Here is a 24034-nt window from a genome sequence, read left to right on the forward strand (position 1 = left end):
AGAAAATTAGAGATACCAAAGGAACATTTCATGCAAAGATGGGCTTGATAAAGGACAGAAATGGTATGGACCTAACAGAAGCAGAAGATATTAAGAAGAGATGGCAAGAATACACAGAAGAACTGTACAAAAGGAGCTTCACAACGCAGATAATCACGATGGTGTGATCACTGACCTAGAGCCAGACATCCTGGAATGTGAAGTCAAGTGGGCCTTAGAAAGCATCACTACAAACACAGCTAGTGGAGGTGATAGAAATCCAGTTGAGCTATTCCAAATCCTGAAAGATGATGCTGTGAAAGTGCTGCACTCAATATGCCAGCAAATTTGGAAAACTCAGCAGTGGCCACAGGACTGGAAAAGGTCAGTTTTCATTCCAATCCCAAAGAAAGGCAATGCCAAAGAATGCTCAAACTACCACACAATTGCACTCATCTCACACGCTAGTAAAGTAATGCTCAAAATTCTCCAAGCCAGGCTTCAGCAATACGTGAACTGTGAACTTCCTGATGTTCAAGCTGGTTTTAGAAAAGGCAGAGGAACCAGAGATCAAATTGCCAACATCTGCTGGGTCATGGAAAAAGCAAGAGAGTTCCAGAAAAACATCTACTTCTGCTTTATTGACTATGCCAAAGCCTTTGACTGTGTGGATCACAATAAACTGTGGAAAATTCTGGAAAAGATGGGAATACCAGACCACCTGATCTGCCTCTTGAGAAATTTGTATGCAGGTCAGGAAGCAACAGTTAGAACTGGACATGGAACAACAGACTGGTTTCAAATAGGAAAAGGAGTATGTCAAGGCTGTATATTGTCACTCTGTTTATTTAACTTATATGCAAAGTACATCATGAGAAACACTGGACTGGAAGAAACACAAGCTGGAATCAAGATTGCCGGGAGAAATATCAATAGCCTCAGATATGCAGATGACACCACCCTTATGGCAGAAAGTGAAGAGGAACTAAAAAGCCTCTTGTTGAAAGTGAAAGTGGAGAGTGAAAAAGTTGGCTTAAAGCTCAACATTCAGAAAACAAAGATCATGGCATCTGGTCCCATCACTTCATGGGAAATAGATGGGGAAACAGTGTCAGACTTTATTTTTCTGGACTCCAAAATCACTGCAGATGGTGACTGCAGCCATGAAATTAAAAGACGCTTACTCCTTGGAAGGCAAGTTATGACCAACTTAGATAGCATATTCAAAAGCAGAGACATTACTTTGCCAACAAAGGTTCGTCTAGTCAAGTCTATGGTTTTTCCTGTGGTCATGTGTGGATGTGAGAGTTGGACTGTAAAGAAGGCTGAGCACCAAAGAATTGATGCTTTTGAACTGTGGTGTTGGAGAAGACTTTGAGTGACCCTTGGACTGCAAGGAGATCCAACCAGTTCATTCTGAAGGAGATCAGCCCTGGGATTTCTTTGGAAGGAATGATGCTAAAGCTGAAACTCCAGTACTTTGGCCACCTCATGTGAAGAGTTGACTCATTGGAAAAGAGTCTGATGCTGGGAGGGAATAGGAGCAAGAGGAGAAGGGGATAACAGAGGATGAGATGGCTGCATGGCATCACTGACTCGATGTACGTGAGTCTGAGTGAACTCCGGGAGTTGGTGATGGACAGGGAGGCCTGGCGTGCTGCGATTCATGGGGTCGCAAAGAGTCGGACACGACTGAGCAACTGATCTGATCTGATAATAAATCAATGCAGAGAAGGGTGGAAGAATGTAAGGGAAGGATAGGAGTAACTCATTGCTTTTTTATTACTTTTTCCTTTCTGAAGGCATTCACTGGAGGCCTGTGAGAAGGTAAACAAGTAAAGCTTAATCTACTACTGTATTCCATAGTACAGCGTGCATCCAGCAATCTCAGTCAGTCCATCACTTGCTGACCAAAAGCAGCAGGTCAGAGCATTTCTCACTCCAGCTCCCTTAGAAGAATCAAAAAACCTCATTTTTTATGGCAGCAGAAAATCGGTGAACCCTGCAGGTGCCCATCCTCATCATTAAGGTAATAGCATGAAGACAAATTTGATAGCCCTGCAGTTGGCACAAACGGGAACGACAGAGGATGCTTTGGTGGTTTTGTCTGAGTTGTTAGAATTCATGGGGAGGTTAACAAAGGATGCCATCATTGGAACACAAGCAAGTGAAGTTCTCTGTCAACACACATGAAAAATCGGCCTTCCTGAACACTGCTGCCCTTGTGCTGAATTTTGTGACAAGTTCTAACAGCTTCATGCCTTTTCTAATTTCTCTGTTTGCTTTCAGAAATGTCATTTATAAAAATTAATCTAGATCAGAAAGGGTGATGAAGAGTACTTTTGAGGGACAAACATTTTAACCTTAAGCTTTGGCCAGGATTGGAGTAGAGAAGGCAAGCAAGAAACTTGTTATAAAGGAGAAAGAAAGCAAGCAAATATGCCTACTGCTATTCATTTGTAGTATATCAATTTAACAAGACCTTTACACCATGGGCCTGTGTGCTTCCTCAGTCACTTCAGTTGTGTCCAACTCTTTGTGACCCCATGGGTCATAGCCTGCCAGGCCCCACTGTCCATGAGATTTCCCAGGCAAGAATACTGGAGTGGGGTGCCATGCCCTCCTCCAAAGGATCTTTCCAACCCAGGGATCGAGCCTCATCTCTATGTCTCCTCTATAGCAGGCAGATTGTTTATTGCTGAGCCACCAGAGAAACCAAGATGAAGGGCACAGCCTACCTTTTCAAATTTCCTAAAAATTAAGAAAGAAAAATGAGGAAAACAGACAATTGGAGAGATATAATTTGCGCTGTTTTGATTTTGCATTTGTGCTATGTTAGCAAGTATAGTTACACCCAATGATTAGACAGGAGCCCTCTGAATTGCCCTTCATGATTTCTGATCTTTCCCTGAAGCTTTGGTCAGACACAAGTCCCTCGGGTCATTTTTTCCTCTCATCAGGTGTTACCAACATATTATGGAAAAGAGTCTTGTTAGATCTTGACTCTGGGCACCAGCATTCTCTGCTGAGGACTTCCAGGGATACAGTTTTCCTATACTCTATTGCTTCCCATGTTCTCTCTTCTTAATTCTCACAACCTCTGAGGCCAGCTTCTCACACTGGTCTTTCTCCAGATCTGTCCAATATGGCAGCCTTGAGCCAAAGGTGGCTATTTAAATTAAAATGAAATAAAGTTCAGTTGAGTTCAGTTGCTCAGTCATGTCTGACTCTTTGTGACTCCATGAACTGCAGCACGCCAGGCCTCCCTGTCCATCACCAACTCCTGGAGTCCACCCAAACCCCTGTCCATTGAGTCGGTGATAACCATACAGCCATCTCATCCTCTGATGTCCTCTCCTCTTCCCGCCCTCAATCTTTCCCAGCATCAGGGTCTTTTCAAATGAGTCAGCTTTTTGCATCAGGTGGCCAAAGTATTGGAGTTTCAGCTTCAACATCACTCCTTCCAATGAACACCCAGGACTGATCTCCTTTAGGATGGAATGGTTGGATCTCCTTACGGTTCAAGGAACTCTCAAGAGTCTTCTCCAACACCACAGTTCAAAAGCATCAATTCTTCAGCACTTAGCTATCTTATAGTCCAACTCTCACATCTATACATGACCACTGGAAAAACCATAGCCTTGACTAGATGGACCTTTGTTGACAAAGTGATGTCTCTGCTTTTTAATACGCTAAGTTGCTCATAACTTTCCTTCCAAGGAGTAAGCATAATAAAGTTAGAACTTACTTAATAAAATAAAAGTTCAGTTCCTCACAAGCACCAGCCATGTTGAAAGTATTCAGTAAGTACATGTGGCTAGTAGTCACCACAGTGGAGAGTACAGATTATAGAACATTTTCTTCATCAGAGAAAGTTCTATTAGACAATTAGACCTTTTTCTTGGTGTCCAAGTAGCTTGCCCCCTTTCCATACTTCTGGTCATATATATATGGCCAACAGGCTACTCTCAGCCCCTCAGTACCCCCTGGAAGTATACCAGACTCCTCATTCCTTAGAGCCTGGAGGCCAAACTGATTATTAGCTCCGGTGATTGTTGGTGTTGTTCAGTCACTCAGTCATATCCTACTCTTTGCGACCCTGTAAACTGCAGCATGCCAGGCTTCCCTGTCCTTCACTATCTCCCGGAGTTTGCTCAAACTGATATCCATTGAGTTGGTGACACCACCCAACCATCTCATCCTCTGTTGCCCCTTCTCCTCCTGCCCTCAATTTTTCCAACATCAGGGTCTTTTCCAGTCAGTTGGCTCTTTGCATCAAGTGGCTGAAGTATTGGAGTTTCAGCTTCAGCCTCAGTCACTTCAGTGAATATTCAGGATCGATTTCCTTTTGGATTGACTGGTTTGACCTCCTTGCTGTCCAAGAAACTCTCAAGAGTCTTCTCCAGAACCACAATTTGAAAGCATCAATTCTTCAGTGCTCAGCCTTCTTTACAGTCCAACTCTCACATCCATATATGACTACTGGAAAACCATAGTTTTGACTATATGGACTTTTGTTGGCAAAGTGAATGTCTCTGCTTGTTAATATGCTGTCTAGGTTTGTCATAGCTTTTCTTCCAAGGAATAAGCCTCTTTTAATTTCGTCACCATCTGCAGTGATTTCAGAGCCCAAGAAGATAAAATCTGTCACTGTTTCCGCTTTTCCCTCATCTATTTGCCATGAAGTGATGGGACCGCCTGCCATAATCTTAGTTTTTTGAATTTTGAGTTTTAAACCAGGTTTTCCACTCTCCTCTTTTACCCTCATAAAGAGGCTCTTTAGTTCCTCTTCACTTTCTGCCTTTAGTGTGGTATGATCTGCATATCTGACATTGTTGATATTTTTTTCTGTCAATCTTGATTCCAGCTTGTGAGATATCCAGCTTTGCCCCTAGAGATACCAGAAAATATTTTCCTTTTTAATTTAGTCTAAGACCCATTTCTCCATTTTACCAGGACTGTAGAGAATGGGGACATCCATTTCTCTCTAAGGAATCCTTACCTCCCCCCTTCAAGCCCAGAGCTCACCTCTCCCCACTGGTATTCAGTTAGGCTTACAGTTCTAACAAGTCAGTCACAAAATTATCTGACACTGGATGGAGCATTACCCATATTGTCCATTCTTGTAGCATTTTAGTTATTAAGTGTATTCCTGTTTTAGAACCTATCATATGCTGGTGCCTCAGGTTGAAATATTCCTGCTTCTCTCCCCACAATCTCCAGCTAATTCCTATTCATACTTCATGTTTAAATACTGCTCTCCCCAGAAAGCCTTCTCTCTCCACCCTGGCTGGATTAATATCTTAATATCTATTCCTGTCTCCTTTCCTCATAGCTCCTGTATGTTCTTCTCTTGTACTAATTGCAGATGCTCTGATTAAGTACAACTAGAGCCAAGTAGAAGGATCAGAAAGGCAGAGAGAAATCCGTGTGGGATCCCGGAAGGTGGAGACCCTGGGTTCAAATGAGATCATCTTGAGGAAAGAGCCCAGTGTCTAAGACTGGATCTTAGGGAAATCCTTCAAGGGGGTAAAGAAACAACTGGAGTCCTTACATACAATACAATACAGAAAGAGAAGCAGGGTTATTTCCTAGAAATAACCTAGGGAGGAGAAACAGGAAACAGGAAAACAGGCAAACAGGAAAAGTTGGTGCAGCCAGTCATACACAATTTCATTTAACAATCCTTTTAAAAACAAGTTAGAATGAATACAACATTTTCATGGTTATAAAATCAAATGTATCATGTGAAATCCCCTCTGGCCCACCTTCAGTGACGAGTCTGGGTAACTACTCCTTTTTTTTTTTTTATGGTAGTTGTGCTTTTTTTTATTGTAATGGTTTTATTTTTTAATTGAAGGATGATTTCTTTATAATGTTGTATCACTTTCTGCCATACAATAATGCGATTGTTAACTATTCAATGCTGCATCCTTCCAGTGTGTTTTTTGTTCATATCTACCCATATATGCACATATACATATCATATGTAGCTTTATTTTACATACAATGTTATTTTACATATAATATATATTACATACTTCGTCATATTTTGTGCATTCAAGGAAAAGTACCATATAAATAGCTGCTAAACATGTTAAAAGATGCTCAAATTCACTAGGAACTGGATTTGAAGTTCTAAGCAAGAAAGAAGACAGCCTTTTCATTCATCAGCTTAGAAAATATTAGAAAGATAGATGATATTTTCTGTTGGCAAAGAATCAGGGAAATGGACATTATTACTAAGACTATAAATTGTCAAGGCTGTTTTTGGTAGGCAATTTTCCAAAATATATCAAATGTATAATTTTTGAACCAGCAATTCTAATTCTACAAGTTGTCCTAAATAAATTATGACAGGGGCAGGAATAAAATTTGTATAAAATATTCATTGTAATATTGTCAATAAAATGGAGTATTTAAAATAGCCCACATGTTCATCAATAAATTAATGGATAAATAAATTGAGGTAAACTTCTACTACTCTGCTATTAAAAAGAATAAGGAAGACACCAAATTGCCATGATTTACTATTCAGTGAAAAGAAGAAAATAACAGAAAAGTGCATAATATTATTCTAAAATGAAAAATGTGTGTTTTTGTGTATGTGTACAAGGTCTCAATTATGGAAAAATAGAACCATGCCTGTAGCAAGGTAAGGTATGCCAAATGGCTTTGTGGGCTTTTTATCTATACCATAATTCGATGCAAAGATAAATGTTATTAAAATGTCAGTATATCTTAATAGCCTAAAGACTTGTTGCTACTATTTTCTAAACATATGGTCTAATGATGCTGAATTTAAAAGCAGGACCATTTTTGGACTTTCCTGTTGGTACAGTGGTTAGGACTCTGTGCTTCCATTGTAGGGGCATGAGTTCAATCCCTGGTCAGGAAACTAAAATCCTTTATGCTTCTCTGTGTGACAAAAAAAGATTAAAAAGTTAAAGTTAAAAAAAATAAAAATAAAAGTAGCATCTCCTCTAGATATGTTGTCTTAATATTACGTAGTTTTCTTCAGGAGAAGGAAATGGCAACCCACTCCAGTGTTCTTGCCTGGAGAATCCCAGGGACAGGGGAGCCTGGTGGGCTTCCGTCTATGGGGTCACACAGAGTCGGACACGACTGAAGTTACTTAGCAGTTTTCTTCATCACTTTCCTTTCACTGAGCTTTAGCATCAAGAGAGAGACTACAGAGACCTATTTTATTGCCTATATTTTACAGATGAGGAAACAAAAATCCAAATGAAAGGATTTATCCAGGTTCATTTGACTTGTTGGCAGAACCAGAATATCACCCAAAGTAGTCTGATATCTATTTCTGTCTGTTTATTCTTAGTGAAGAATGCTAAACTTCACTCAAACTTACTTCTAATTTTCCAATGTTATTTTATACAGTGTTATCTTATAATTTGGGCTTTCTTTACTACTCTGACCCCCACAAAGTGAAAGTCACTCAGTCGTGCCCGACTCTTTGCGACCCCATGGACTATACAGTCGATGGAATTCTCAAGAATCGAACCCATGTCTCTTATGTCTTCAGCATTGGCAGGCAGATCTTTATCACTGCACCACCTGGGAAGTCGAGTGTGGTTATGTGTACACACACACACACACACACACATATACATATACATATACATATATACAGTGTCTTACTCCTTCCAGGAGACTTAATACAATATGACAGATGGGTAGCTTACAAACAACAGAAGTTTATTACTCACACTTCCAGGGACAGGGAGTCTGAGATCAGGGAACCAGGATGGATGGGTGAAGACCCTCTCCCAGGCTGCAGACTTCTTGCTGTGTCTTCACACGGTAGAGAGGGCTAGGGAGCTCTAGATGTCTCTTATACAAGAACACTAATTCCATTCATAAGAGCTCCATATTCATAAACTATCAGTTTCCAAAGGCCTCACTGCCTAATATCATCATGTTGGGCATTAAAATTTCAATTGGTGAATTTTGAGGGGACACGAATATTCAGACCATAGTACATCGTTTTACCTCAGTCATTTAAAAGTAAGTTCAGGCATGATAATAGTTTGCCCCAGTTAGCTCAAAATATATCTTTTAAGAACAAGGGCCTTCTTCTAAATTTAACTTCATGTATTACCTAATAAAATGTGTATATTAAAATATCCCCATTTGTCCTAATGTCTTTCACTTTTTTTTTTAATTACAGATCTTTTCCAGGATTACACATTTCCTTTAACTTCCTTTAATCGAGAAGTATAATCCTACTTTTTGTGATCTATCATGATATGGACTTTTTGAGGAGTCATGCCATGTCTAGAACATCTCACAATCTGCATTTTCTCGTTAATTTGATTTAGGTACACTGTTAGATTTAGGCTCACCATTTTTGGCAAGAATACTTCATAAGAAGTGTTATGTCTACCTCTTGAGACATCAGAGGCACAGCATGTTGCTTTCCCATTACTGGTGATGCTATAAGCTGGATCCCTTGATTAAAGTGGGTCCACTAGGGGTTTTGGATTCCCAGGGGGCACAGTGGTAAAGAATCCGCTCGCCAGTGCAGGAGATACAAGAACAGAGGACAGAGGAGCCTGGCGAGCTACAGTCCATGGAGTCACAAAGAGTCAGGCATGACTGAGTGACTGTTCTAAACATAGCATTACTCTGTAAAAAAGAGGCTTCTTCTTTCTCACGCCTTTTGTTCTCTTCCCTCATTATCACTTTGTCTCTGTATCTCGAATATTACTACAGACTCATGGAATCATTGATTCTATTCAATGCATTATTATCTATTATCATCATTATTCTTTCTGATACTGGAAATTACCCCAAATTTGATCAGTGTCAGTCCCTTCAGACCAGCTCCCACATCCTTTTTACAAGTTTCCATCAATCTTTTAGGGCTTCCCTGTTGGCTCAGATGATAAAGAATCTGCCTGCAATTCAGGAGACCTGGATTCAATCCCTGAGTTGGGAAGGTCTCCTGGAGAAGTGAATGGCTACCCACTCCAGTATTCTTGCCTGGAGAATCCCACGGACAGAGGAGCCTGGTGGGCTACTGTCCAAGGGATCACAATCAATCTTTTATTACTTCCTTGCTTTCTGGCAGAGCTTCTGCCCAACAGTCAACCTTGATCAACTGTAGACTTTGGTCAGTGAACAGACACTGATAAATACTGCCAGAAACAAGACTGGAGCTTTTCCCATCACTAATGTGGTGTGATCAGGCTACTGTGAAGTTCTGGGGAAGGGAAAGCTCCCAAAGCAATCGGTCATGAAGACCAAATTCTTCAGCAGAAGAGCAGAGGAAGGGATTGAGAATGTGTGTATATGTGGAAGCCTTTATCCTAGTGGCTTGAAGTCACATGGAGGGAGGTTCATGAAAAGCTAAGTATTTATATGTATAAATTTTTTTTGAGCTATGTTGCCCGTGGAATTTTCTCAGTGGCCATGTCACCACCTGCCATCTTGTCTCCCATCTTGTCCACCTCCCCTATCTGACGCTATTCTCTTCCCAGCTGTTTAATCAAACAGCAAAAACTACCAAATTCTTCTTCTCTCCTTTAGAGCAGCTTGAACCTTTTTCTTTCTTGATTGATGTCTTTCATGTGCCTCAAGTTTCACTTTCTAACTAAATAGGAGTATCAAGAATCTGAAACAAAGATACTTTGGCATCAAAATTAACTTGGTATATTTTTCCTTATAAGAATTGGAAAGAATCCACTAGAAGATTTAGCTACAAGTTATTAATCCTCATAGTAAGAACAGCTTCAGTGGAGGGGAAGGGAAAGAAGCTGGATTGCAAAGACTGAGTAAGTTGGAGGAGAGAGAATTGAAACAGTGAAAGAATATGATTCCTTCAAGATGGCTGTTCGAAAGGACAAGGGTGGGGCAGTGGCTAAAAGAGATGGGAATGTCGGGCAAAATTTTTAACAGTTCAAGTAATTTGATTATGTTGACATGCTAATGAAAAGGAGTCAATAAACAGCAAGAGAAGATATTCACTGAGGTGGTGGGGGAAGGACATATCTAGGAAACAGGAGAATTTCTGTTGCCACAGGAAGGAAGAAAGAAATGGCTACAGACGCAGGTCAATCTCTGTGTGTATGCAGAAGACTGAGGAAGTTCCCATCTGGTTGATGCTCCCCAACCCCCCATTTCTTCTCTCTATTCTCCTTCTTCTTCATTTCTGTGAGTGAGTAGTCAGATTTCTGTTAGGAATAGACAAGGAAATGATGAAGTAGGTGTTTGAGGAAAGCAAATGAGTTCAGACAGGAAACATGGAAGGGTTCCTATTAGCAAAAGAGGGAGTTTTTGAGGTTGGAGATCCTGTATTTTATTATAGTGGCACCATTCTGCCCATTTCTGTGATGTTTGTTCAGCAACCTGGTTGTAGGCATGGAGAAGACGGTTTTCCAGGGTTAGTGTTTTGCTGGACACCTGGGACGAAAGAGTGACATCAAAGAAATAAGTATAAGGACCAGAGATTGGTTGAAGTATTGGATTTCTGGTTTGAAAAGGATACAACAGCAGGAAAGAGCTAATAATTTGGTTTAAAAAAAAAATGTCCTTTAGAGCCTGGGATGGACTCTTTCTCACTCATTTCCTGCTTACTTTGTTGATTCAGAGTTCATATGTATATTTTAAGTACCTCATCAGAAAGCTTCAGTGTGAAATTGAAAGTATTAGTTTCTCAGTCGTGTCTGACTCTACAACTCCATGGACTGTAGCCCACCAGGCTCCTCTGTCCATGGATTCTCTGGGCAAGAATACTGGAGTGGGTGGCCATTCTCTTCTCAAGGAGATCTTCTTGACCCAGAGATTGAACCCAGGTCTCCCACAGGCAGTTTCTTTACCATCTGAGCCACCAGGGAAGCTTCAGGGTTCTCAGTAAATAGCTTTTATTAAAATTTCATGAGGCTATTTGCTGAGCCACAAGGGAAGCCCATTTTTTTTTGGCGGGGGGAGGGTGGTGTATGCTGCTGCTGCTGCTAAGTCGCTTCAGTTGTGTCCAACTCTGGCGACCCCATAGACGGCAGCCCACCAGGCTCCGCCGTCCCTGGGATTCTCCAGGCAAGAATACTGGAGTGGGTTGCCATTTCCTTCTCCAGTGCATGAAAGTAAAAAGCAAAAGTGAAGTCGCTCAGCCATGTCTTTCTCTTAGCGACCCCATGGACCACAGCCCACCAGGCTCCTCTGTCCATGGATTTTCAGGCAAGAATACTGGAGTGGGGTGCCATCGCCTTCTCTGGTCGGGGGTGGGGGTGGTTATGGGAGAGCTTAATTCTAAACCTTCAATTCAGTACAGGGGTTTCAAGGTTTGTGTCTTTGTTAGTCACAAAACTTTAACTCCATTCAGATTTCTGAGTTCTTCAATCATTGATATCATAATGTAAATGAAAATTATAACCAACTAAAATCCATTGAAGCAAGAAAAAAGAGCAGTATGAACTTTGGCTGGCAGACTAGTCTCTTCTGTTCTGTTGTTCAGTCTCTTATGAATGTTCATGGGTAGATGAAAATTGCAGTGGATGATAGAAAATGATGCATCTGTTTTGAAATAACATATCTAATCTTCTGCTCCAGAAGATGTTCACAATGTTTGACAGCAAACTCTAATACATATTCATAACCAACGCACTTTGTAACCACGGGAAATTGAGGCAAGTGCAATGGAATAAAGTGTGAGGAAGCAGCATGCTAATTTTATATTTAATTAGAGAGATGGGGAGAAGGATGCATTGAGATAGTATATCCTCATTCAGCTGTCATTGAACCTTACCCAAAACTCATGCCACAAGTTTGACAGAAAAAAAAAAATAATTTTGGTGAAGTGATTGATAAAACTAGCAGTTCTGGGGAAAACAAGATTCTGAGATCCTACTAGAAACTATTTTTTAAAATTTATTTTAAGTTGGATAATTGCTTTACAATAGTGTGTTGGCTTCTGCCATACAAAAATGCGAATCAACCATAAATATACTATTTTTTTTTAATGTAGAGAAAAAGAAGCACTGCAGAATTCTAATCATTTTAAGACAATTTTTTTTTTTTTCAGAGAAAAGAAAGATTTCTGGTCCATGAAAGATTTCAGTTCATGGAATGTCTTTGACATGTTTAAATCCTAAATTCAGTTTGAAATTAGGAAAAGCATTAATTACTGTGATTCTTGTGATGTTATTACTTTGGGTAACCCAGAACCACATGTCATTCAGTGTGATCAGTATGTTTGGGATCCTCACTGCAGTATAAGGATTCGAAGAGCAGAGACTTCTGCTGTCTTTTTTTTTTTTTTTTTTTTTCTCTGCTGTCTTATTCAGAGCTGGTTTGGCATGGATCAGACGTTTTACAAATACTTGTTCAATGAATGAATAAATAAATCTACCTCATGCTGCCTTGTATGGGCTACATGTTCAATATATGTTAATAAATAGGTCAATGGGTAGATGGATGGAAATATTTCTCTAAGTGACTTAAAACTCACCATTTGATATTAATTTTCAGAATCAAAGGAAAATGCTTAACAATGGGTAAGGGCAATGAGTGTGACATATTAACCCACTCTCAGTTTTGAAAAATACTCCAGATTTCTGACCAGATTGGATTGTGCTCTGTCCATGGTTTTAAAATTGTGCTCTCTCCATAGTTTTAAAGCAGAACTTGTATTCTTGTCTTAGGCAAGTCCCTGGTTACAGAATAGGAAAAAAGAAGAAAAATTATCTTTCTTTTACTCATTATAAAATATTGCTATAGGAAAAAGTTAAAGAAAAAACAAACATAAACAGCATTTCTAAGAGTTGGTGTATTTTCAAAGAGTTAAATGTCTGGTTTGGGAATATTTCACTCTGTATTGCCAGCAAGTATGTCAATGCTCAGGCTAACTAGAACTATTTTTTAGAAACGAATCAGTGACTCTTAAAAAAGAATAAGAATACCCCAGCTTGGTGAAGGTCTCGCATGTAAGCAATATCATACTTTGTTAATGAAAATGTAAATTTTTTTGGTCTTTTGCAGGACGATTTGGCAAAATATACCAAAAGCTTTAAGAATGTGCAAAGTCTTTGATGCAGCACTTCTAAGGAATTTCCCTCAGGAAATAATTTGATAACTAAGCAAGGATGTATCTGCAGGAATGCTTGTTGCAGGGTTGTTTACTTGGAATGGGAAAGCACTGGAACAATTGAAGTTTTTAATAATGGGGAGTATAATTGTATTTCTTCTCTACAGAAGATTGTGTGGCCATTAAAATGATGTTAAAGACAAATATATATTACACAAGGTGTAGCTAGAAGGTATGATATAAAATGGAAAAAGCACACAAGGTATACATTAATAAATCATGACACCATTTCGTAAATAATGCATAAGTATTTCTATTTCTGCCTAGGAAAAGAGTCTGGTAGGCTGATGGCATTATGGAGGATTTTAAATTTTGGCTTGTGTATATTTTGTCTTTTCTATAGTAAACATGAATTATTTCATGCAAAAAGTAAATAATTTTAAAAATGGGTTGGCACCCTCATATGTTCTAATTGAAAGTACATGATCTCTTCTTGATGAAAAGAAAGGGCTGTCAAGTATTTTAAAAAGCTGTATTTTCAGAAATTTGAACTTAGGTTTAGTGCTCAGTTTTTATATAAGTTACAGTGAAATCCAAATCTTGACAAAGCTGAAAAGCTGAAGAGAATTTTATAGAGTTCATGCTTTTTAATTTTTTTTTTTAATTTTAAAGCTCACAAGGACTGACTGTAGCTGCAGAAGATGCTTTCCAGGCAAAAGAAAATGATTTTTAGAATATTCTTTGAAAGGGATTCAGGAAGACAGGAAGACTTTTAAAGGTCTAAAGTTGTGCTTGCTGAGATAATCAATCAGACATTCTGAGTATATTAGCTTCCTTGCAGGAGCAGTTGGAAGCCTTCGCTGGTTATTTTCTTACTCAGTCATTACATAGACACAGCAAAATAAATTTATTGGCATTATCTTAGCAAGGGCTGAATAAGAATACGTTTTTTAATAGATCATTCACCCTTTGCTTTTATTAGAAGAGGAGTTCTAATAGATGCAGGGGTACTAATTTTTACTTAAAAAGATTGACATGGTCATGACTAATAGGAGCAAAACTAACAGGAGTGAAAGGGTGTACTTTAAACACTGTGTGGTAGTTTTTATTTGGAAATCCTACATTCAAGTTAGAACAAGCTGTCTATGGGAAGACAGATTTGTTAAAGCCATACTAATTACATTTTTAATTGAAGAGAGAATTATTTTGTACTCTGTTTTATAATGAAATCTGATTTCCTAAATTCTTAATATTTTGCCAGCTATACTAACTATATGCTTGTGAATTTAACTTGATGTGGATGTCTTCAACAATAATAAATATTGCTTGAATAAAATCATTTAATGCAAAAAGTGTTAATTGCTGAGTCATGTCCAACTCTTTGTGATCCCATGGACTGTAACTCACCAGGCTCCTCTGTTCATGGGATTCTCCAGTCAAGAATACTGGAGTGGGTTGCCATTTGCTTCTCCAGTTTAAAGATGGCCTTGCTGCTGCTGCTGCTAAGTCACTTCAGTCCTGTCTGACTCTGTGCGACCCCATAGGCGGCAGCCCACCAGGCTCCCCTGTCCCTGGGATTCTCCAGGCAAAAACACTGGAGTGGGTTGCCATTTCCTTCTCCAATGCATGAAAGTGAAAAGTGAAAGTGAAGTCGCTCAGTCGTGTCCGACCCTCAGCAACCCCACGGACTGCAGCCTTCCAGGCTCCTCCATCCATGGGATTTTTCAGGCAAGAGTACTGGAGTGGGGTGTCATTGCCTTCTCCAAAAGATGGCCTTATATACATATTATTTTACTGAAGCCTTATAAAAACCCTGGGAAGATTATGACTAACCTATGGTCACATAAATATGTTGTAAATTCAGGCATAAAACTCAGATGTTAACTAAATTAGGACTAATTTAAGTACATGCCAAGCCATGCTAAGTTGCTTCAGTGTGTCTGACTCTTTGTGACCCTATGGACTGTGGCCTGCCAGGCTCCTCTGTCCATGGGATTCTCCAAGCAAAAATACTGGAGAGGGTGGCTGTGCCCTCCTCCAAGGGATCTTCCCCATCCAGGAACTGAACTCATGTCTCCTGTGGCTCCTGCATAGTAGGCGGGTTTTTTACTTCTGAGCTACCAGGGAAGCCCAATTTAAATACATATCTATATGTATATAAATGTTAATATATAAAAATATAAATGTAAATTTATGCATACCTACATATAAACATATAAAAATATATCCAAAGATGACTCAAAGATAAATTATTTTGCCACTTAGCACTGAACCTAATACAGATTGAGAGTTTGTAACAACTAAATCATGGTATGTGCAAACTCATTTTTAAAATGAAGGATTTTCTTCCTTCTTTCCATGAAATTATCTATTGCCAAGAAGAGAGGAACAGCAGGCTCACCTGAAATTCATAGAGTGACACTATAAATAGCTCAAGACAAGATAGGAGCTGCAATTACGGTGATGAAAAGTCAGTGTTATATATGTGAAATACTCTTGGTTGCTGAGAAGAGGTAAACTTCACTTTCAGTGGACTCACTGAGGACAGTTTTATATTTGTGCCTCTGAGGAAGAGCAGCTGAAACAGTGTGCATTTGCTGTTTCATATTAAGGCAAAAACAAGCATCTGCTCCTGTGACCGCAGTGGTCATAGAGAGCTTCATGTAACCCTGTGAGTGGACATATTCTTCAGACCCACTAAGATCATTTTTAAGACCATCTAGCTAGTAATTAACCACCCCTGATAGATAAGATCAATTTACTAAAATTAGTAATTATGCATACCTCCCAAGCCTTACACACACACATACACATAATCAACAAATGAGTTTAGCTAAATTCTCAGGGAATAGTCATTGCCGGCATGATGACTCAATTTATAGCTCTTTTTCTTTTTTAAGATTTTTGATGTGGACTATTTTTAAAGTCTTTAGTGAACTTGTCACAATATTGCTTCTGCTTTATGTTTTGGTTTTTTTGGCTGCAAGGCATGTGGGATCTTAGCTCCCAGGTCAGGGATCAAAGCCATACCGCCTACATTAGAAGGTGAAATCTTAATGACTGGATCACCAAAAAGTCCCAATTTATAGTTCTTTTCTTCTTTAAACTCTTTAGTAGTCAATCAATAATAAATAAGGGCTCCCTTGGTACTTAGACGGTAAAGAATCTGCCTGTAATGCAGGAGACCTGGGTTCGATCCCTGAGTTGGGAAGATACCTTAGAGAAAAGAATGGCTACCCACTACAGTACTCTTGCCTGGGAAATCCCATGGACAGAGGAGCCCGGCAGGCTACAGTCCATGGGGTCACAAAGAATCAAACACCAATAACACTTTCACTTTTTGACTTTCAATAGTAAATAAATAGTGACATACAAAGGATGGGGAACACGTGTATACCCGTGGCAGATTCATGTTGATGTATGGTAAAACCAATACAATATTGTAAAGTAATTAACCTCCAATTAAAATAAATAAATTTATATTAAAAAAAAAGAAATGTGTTGAACTCACATTAAACGACTCCATGTGGTATACATACATTAAATTATCAACTAATCCTGATAACAGCTCTGTTATCAGGGCTGTCGCTGCTGTCACTTCAATTGTGTCCAACTCTGTGCGACCCCGTAGACGGTAGCCCACCAGGCTCCCCTGTCCCTGGAATTCTCCAGGCAAGAACACTAGAATGGTTTGCCATTTCCTTCTCCAATGCATGAAAGTGAAAAGTGAAAGTGAAGTCGCTCAGTCGTGTCTGACTCTTAGCGACCCCATGGACTGCAGCCTATCAGGCTCCTCTGTCCATGCGATTTTCCAGGCAAGAGTACTAGAGTGGGGTGCCATTGCCTTCTCCAGATAACAGCTCTAAGCATTAGTTATTAGCTCTACTTAGAGGTGCAAGCTGAATCTTCAAGCTCCTATTATGCAACCACACAATCTCCCTACTACAACTTGTGATACAAATAATACAATGGAATGAGTGAATGAATTCTAATCCTAGAGCATAAGTGGAGGCCACTGATAAAATGAGAATTAATTGTTCAGTAAAAGTTAATGCATTTATGATTCTGAGCTTGAATCAAAGTTCATATATTTAATTGTACATTGAATTTATTAAAACTGGCATAAGATAGAATTAATAAACACAAATCTCACACTGATCAAGGCATAATGCTTCTTGAACAAGTTAGGATTTTTTAATAAACAGCTTTCTAAATTATAACCAAATGTATGGCAAAATCATGGTTTTAGTTTCAGACTAAAGCAAATAAAGCTAGCGAGTGAACAATCAGTAATAGAATTGTCAAGAATATGGTACAATTGCACATATCTGTCAATTTCATAAATTGGAAGTATTTCTTAAATCTTCCCCCACTGTATATTGGCACTATCAATGTACATAAAATTATGAAGTTGATTGTATGTATTACTTTGGGGAAGAAAATTTATTTTTGTCCTTGTTTATGTTCCATTTGCAATTCCATATTCTAGAATGTAAAAAAGAAATTGTCTTGGTATTTGTCAGTCAAAACAGTTTATTGATTGTAGAAATAAAAGTAAATTACAAACACAGGAAGAGAATATTTTGATTCAGCTTTAAAGTGTTTTTTTGTTAAATGGATTAATAACATTAATAAATGGATTAATAACAACATACATTTGAGGCATGGATTGATGTCATTATGTAATAGTTCAAAGGGTCTACATCTACTTAGCTTTCAGAAACAGTTTGCAGTTTGGCTCAAATGGAATATTTTCAGGATGAAATTTCTTTCCACATTGTTAATATCTGGGTCACTGAAAAGTTTCCACCTCTTTGAACTTTTAGATTAAAAATAATTTAACAAAGACAAGAATGATGGACTTCTGAGTAGTTCAAATTTGCATTTTCCATTTAGGTCTGTGATCCATTTTGAGTTAATGTTTGTGAAGGGAATAAGGTCTGTGTCTAGTTCACTTTTTTGCTATATGAATGTCCAATTACTCCAGCACTGTTGAAGATGTTATCTTTTCTCAAATGTATTGCTTTTGGTTCTTTATCAAAGATGAGTTGACCATATTTGCTGCTGCTGTTGCTAAGTTGCTTCAGTCATGTCCAACTCTGTGCGACCCCATAGATGGCAGCCCACTGGGCTCTCCCGTCCCTGGGCTTCTCCAGGCAAGAACACGGGAGTGGGTTGCCATTTCCTTCTCCAATGCATGAAAGTGAAAAGTGAAAGTGAAGTCACTCAGTCGTGTCTGACTCTTATCGACCCCATGTTTACATGGGTCTATTTTTGAGCTCTCTATTCTGTTTCATTGATCTAGTTTATATTCTTATGCCAATATCACAAATGTCTGGGTTACTGTCATTTTTTAATAAGTCTTGAAGTTGGGTAGAGTCCGTCCTCTAACTTTGTTCTTATCCTTCAGTATTGTGTTATCTCAGTATTTAGCCTCTCCATGTTGACTTGGAGTCAGTTTGTCAGTATTAATAAAATGACTTATTGAGATTTTTATTGGAATTGCATGGGAGCTATAAGTTGTCTTGGGAAGAATTGAGGTCTTAGCAAAAGTGAGTTTTCCTATCTATTAACATGGAATATTTCTCCAATTATTTATTCCTTGATTGTGCTGATAGGAGTTTTGTAGTTTTCCTCATATAGATCTTACACACATTTTGTTAGATTTACATGTATTTCATTTTTGAGGATGCTAATGTAAAATGGTATTGTGGTTTTAGTTTCAAATTCTTCCTGTTCATAATTGGTGTACAGGAAAGCAATAGACTTTTGAATGTTAATCTTGTGTCCTATAATCTTTCTGTAATCACTTATTATGATGGTTCCAAGGGTTTTTCCATTGATTCTTTCAGATATTTTACATACATAATCATATCTTCTATAAACAGACAGTTTATCTTTCTTTCCAATCTTTATACTTTTACTTCCTTTTCTTGCTTTATTTCATTAAGTAGAGCTTCCCATATGGTGTTGAAAAGCCATGGTGAGAAGACATCCTTGCCTTGTACCTGATCTTAGTAGGAATGCCACAAGGTTCTCACTGTTAAGTATGATGTTTTTGGTTAAGCTGTATGTTTGTGGTAGATACTCTCTTTCAAGGTGAGGAATTTTCTTTCTATTATTAGTTTACTGAGAGGTTTTTTTTTTTTGTAATTATAAATTGGTGTTGAATTTTGCTGAATGCTTTTTCTTCACCTATTGATGTGCCATTTAACATTCATAATCATTTTTCTGAGACTGGCATTTTGCTATATCTACTGGCATATATGGTTTTTCCAGTGGTCATGTATGGATGTAAGAGTTGGACTGTGAAGAAGGCTGAGCACTGAAGAATTGATGTTTTTGAACTGTGGTGTTGGAGAAGACTCTTGAGAGTCCCTTGGAATGCAAGGAGATCCATCCAGTCCATTCTGAAGGAGATCAGCCCTGGGATTTCTTTGGAAGGAATGATACTAAAGCTGAAACTCCAGTACTTTGGCCACCTCATTCGAAGAGTTGACTCATTGGAAAAGACTCTGATGCTGGGAGGGATCGGGGGCAGGAGGAGAAGGGGATGACAGAGGATGAGATGGCTGGATGGCATCACCAACTCGATGGAGGTGAGTCTGAGTGAACTCCGGGAATCGCTGATGGACAGGGAGGTCTGGCGTGCTTCGATTCATAGGGTCGCAAAGAGTTGGACACGACTGAGCAACTGAACTGAACTGAACTTTGCTATATCTACTGGCATATCTACTTTACAGATGGGAAAATTAAGCCTCAACAATGAAGTAACTTTCTAGTAGTTCCCACATATCTGGTGAAACCAGGATTAAACCTACAATTGTTCGACCTCCTCTACAACATGCTGCCTCCCAGTGATTACTATCAAATCTGATGCTTTGGCTCTGAGACAGTAGGAAAACAGATTCTCTCGCTGTGAAGCTCACCAAACTAACCAGCCTATCAGTATTAAACTACATAGTTATTTGGAATACAGATGGTTCTCATCATTGTCAGATTTTGTATTTGTGAATTTGCCTACTTGCTAAAATTTATTTGGGTCCCCAAAGTCAAAACTCAGGTCACCTTCATGATCATTCACAGACATGTCAGTCAGTCAGTCAGAGAGTTCAGTCACTCAGTCGTGTCTGACTCTTTGTGACCCCATGGACCGCAGCACCCCAGGCCTCCCTGTCCATCACCAACTCCCGGAGTCTATGCAAACTCATGTCCATCGAGTCGGTGATGCCATCCAACCATCTCATCTTTTGTCGTCCCCTTCTCCTCTTGCCTTCAATCTTTCCCAGCATCAGGGTCTTTTCAAATAAGTCAGCTCTTCACATCAGGTGGCCAAAATATTGGAGTTTCAGCTTCAACATCAGTCCTTCCAATGAACACTCAGTACTGATATCCTTTAGGATGGACTGGTTGGATCTCCTTGCAGTCCAAGGGACTCTAAAGAGTCTTCTCCAACACCACAATTCAAAAGCATCAATTCTTCATTGCTCAGCTCTCTTTAGAGTCCAACTCTTATATCCATACGTGACTACTGGAAAAAGCATAGCATTGACCAGACAGACCTTTGTTGGGAAAATAATGTCTCTGCTTTTGAATATGCTGTCTAGGTTGGTCATAACTTTCCTTCCAAGGAATAAACGTCTTTTAATTTCATGACTGCAATCACCATCTGCAATGATTTTGGAGCCCAGAAAAATAGTCTCTCACTATTTCCACTCTTTCACCATCTATTTTCCATGAAGTGATGGGACTGGATGCCATGATCTTCATTTTCTGAATGTTGAGCTTTAAGCCACCTTTTTCACTCTCCTCTTTCACTGTAATCAAGAGGCTCTTTACTTCTTCACTTTCTGACATAAGGGTGGTGTCATCTGCATATCTGAGATTATTGATATTTCTCCTGGCAATCTTTATTCCAGTTTGTGCTTCTTCCAGCCCAGTGTTTCTCATGATGTACTCTGCATAGAAGTTAAATAAGCAGGGTGACAATATACAGCCTTGATGTACTCCTTTTCCTATTTGGAACTAGTCTGTTGTTCCATGTCCAGTTCTAACTGTTGCTTCTTGCGCTGCATACAGATTTCTCAGGAGGCAGGTCAGGTGGTCTGATATTCCCATCTCTTTAAGAATTTTCCAGTTTATTGTGATCCACACAGTCAAAGGCTTTGGCATAGTCAATAAAACAGAAGTAGATGTTTTTCTGGAACTCTCTTGCTTTTTCAGTGGTCCAGCGGATGTTGGCAATTTGATCTCTGTTTCCTCTGCCTTTTCTAAAACCAACTTGAACATCTGGAAGTTCATAGCTGGAAGTTCATATTGCTGAAGCCTGGCTTGGAGAATTTTGAGCATTACTTTACTAGCATGTGAGATGAGTGCAATTGTGCGATAGTTTGAGCATTCTTTGGCATTGCCTTTCTTTGGGATTAGAATGAAAACTGACCTTTTCCAGTCCTGTGGCCACTGCTGAGTTTTCCAAATTTGCTGGCATATTGAGTGCAGCACTTTCACAGCATCATCTTTCAGGATTTGAAATAATTCAACTGGAATTCCATCACCTCCACTAGCTTTGTTCATAGTGATACTTTCTAAGGACCACTTGACTTCATGTTCCAGGATGTCTGGCTCTTGGTGAGTGATCACACCATCATGATTATCTGGGTCATGAAGATCTTTTTTGTATAGTTCTTCTGTGTATTCTTGTCACCTCTTAATATCTTCTGCTTCTGTTAGGTCCATACCATTTCTATTCTTTATTGAGCCCATCTTTGCATGAAATGTTCCCTTGGTATCTCTAATTTTCTTAAAGAGATCTCTAGTCTTTCCCATTCTGTTGTTTTCCTCTATTTCTTTGCATTGATCACTGAGGAAGGCTTTCTCATCTCTCCTTGCTCTTCTTTGGGACTCTGCATTCACAGCCATGTGCAGAATGTCAAAAAGTTGCAGTCTTCCAGTGTGTCTATTTCATGCTGAGATCAAACTTGATGACACCCTGCCTTCTTTTATTTTCTAATTTATTTACTTTAATGGAAGGATAATTGCTTTACAGTGTTGTATTGGTTTCCTCCATACATCTACATGAATCAGCCATAGTTATGCATATGTCTCCTCCCTCTTGAACTTCCCTCCCATCTCCTACCCCATCCCACCCGTCTAGGTTGTCATAGAGAACCAGGTTGAGCTCCCTGTATTATACAGCAACTTCCCATTAGCTATCTATTTTACGTACACACTTTGCCTTCTTATTCCAGTTCTTGCACTTTAAACAGGTATTCTATTTGTGCTCCACTTAGGGTAAAGTTTTTGCATTTTGAGCTTTTTTTCTTGGTGATTTTCACTTTTTAAAATGACTCCCTAAGTGTAGTATAAAGTTCTGTCTAAGTGCAAGAAGGCTATGCTGTGCCTTTTGGAGAAAATACATGTGTTAGATAAGCTCCATTCAGTCATAAGTTATACTGCTGTAGGCCATGAATTCAATGTTAATGAATTAACAATATATATTAAAATGTCTTTCAATGGAAACAGACATAAAACAAAATTACAATTTGACCAGTTGATGAAAATATTGTGACCAGAGGCTCATAGAAACGTAACAGTCTCTTTCCATAAAAGTCATCATTCAGTATCTGCTAATTTTGTGTTTGTAGAACATAACCATTATAGTACATAACTATCATGAATAACCAAAATCAACTTATAATGTTTCACTGGTTTTGTAATTCTGTGTTCATAGAGGTGATTTCTTGCTCTTGGATTAAAGTGTTACTGTGATACTATTTTACTGGCAGTGCTAAACTCTCCTCAGGTATTCATCTATTTTCTCTAAACCATTATATTCATTTCCTATTGATGCTATAACAAATTACCACAAACTTAGTAGCATAAAACTCATAACTATATTATTTTACAGTTCTACAGCTCAGAATTCCAAAATGGGTTTTCCAGAGCTAATATAAAGGTATGGTCAAGATGGTTTTCCTTCTGGAGACCCTCTGTTTCCTTGCCTTGTCCAGCTTTTAGAGGTCACCTGCATGCTTGGTTCACAGTCCTGTGTCACTCTGACCTCTGCGTCCACCATCATATGAAATCTCTGGCTTTCCTGCTTCCCTCTGTCAATTCCCTCATCTGTGATTGAGGATGTCAACTTGCAGATCTGTCAATTATTTGCTTCGCAGCCCAAATTCACTTCAGTATAACACCATTGTAAGGTAAAAGGTATTCTTTGCATCTTGGAAGAATTGCTGATGAGATTCACCTTTGAGGGTAGCACAACGGTCTCTTTCACTGATATCTTATTTTTGTTCTTGTTTCTAGCCCTCAGAGCCCAGTCAAACCATTTGTATGTCCAGAGAAGAGTTTGTGCAGAGGATGACAGAGATTGTTGGCTGGGGTACAAAGGAAGAATATGGAGAGCTCTTTGATAAAGTGGATGTGGCCCAAGAGGGCTTCATTAATTGGGACAAGCTGACTTCATTTCTGCTGTTAACACTTTATGAGAAAGATGAACAAGCAAAGGCAACTGTGGTTCCCCAGTGGAGAGACCTTGAATTTCTCCCAGTGAAACACAAGGATACCATCCAAAGAGTAATTTTCTTAAAAAGTTCAAGTCGTTATCTGACCATAAGTAAGGAAGGTTCAGTAGGAATCTGGGGAGAGAATTTAAAGCTGCAAGAAATGCTTCCCATCACTTCAGATGCCACCAAGCTAAAGAACCTGTGGGTGACAAGTATGGTTTCTCTGGAAAATGTAAACAAGGTACAGAGGCTGTATAAATAAATTTATTGCTTGTTAAAGGGGGGAAATGATGGGACAGGACTCCTGATAAATAGCAAGTGTAACACTAGCAATGATAGAGAACTGCATTATTCTTCCATACCTTTAATATGACCTGGAGGGAACACAAGTCAAGCTAAGTGAATATTTCCATTTCCCAAACTTTTCTGTTGTGTGCCTTTAAATGACAAAACCGGTGGTGACTCAGATTCTTGGCTCTGTCCCCCAGGAGGTCAGTGTACA

The 24034-nt window shown here is 39.0% G+C and overlaps 1 protein-coding gene across 2 annotated transcripts in view; it reads left to right on the plus strand.

The window, feature by feature from the left end:
- The window catches only part of WDR49 (WD repeat domain 49), a 168792-nt gene that overhangs the window by 10869 nt on the left and 133889 nt on the right, over positions 1–24034 (plus strand). For both annotated transcript variants that reach the window (XM_027542017.1, XM_027542010.1), the window contains one exon: positions 23333–23773. In XM_027542017.1, the coding sequence (XP_027397818.1) occupies positions 23333–23773 (441 nt within the window). The remainder of the gene's footprint in view (positions 1–23332; positions 23774–24034) is intronic.

The sequence above is a fragment of the Bos indicus x Bos taurus genome, chromosome 1, assembly GCF_003369695.1.
Source record: "Bos indicus x Bos taurus breed Angus x Brahman F1 hybrid chromosome 1, Bos_hybrid_MaternalHap_v2.0, whole genome shotgun sequence".
Lineage (NCBI taxonomy): Eukaryota > Metazoa > Chordata > Mammalia > Artiodactyla > Bovidae > Bos > Bos indicus x Bos taurus.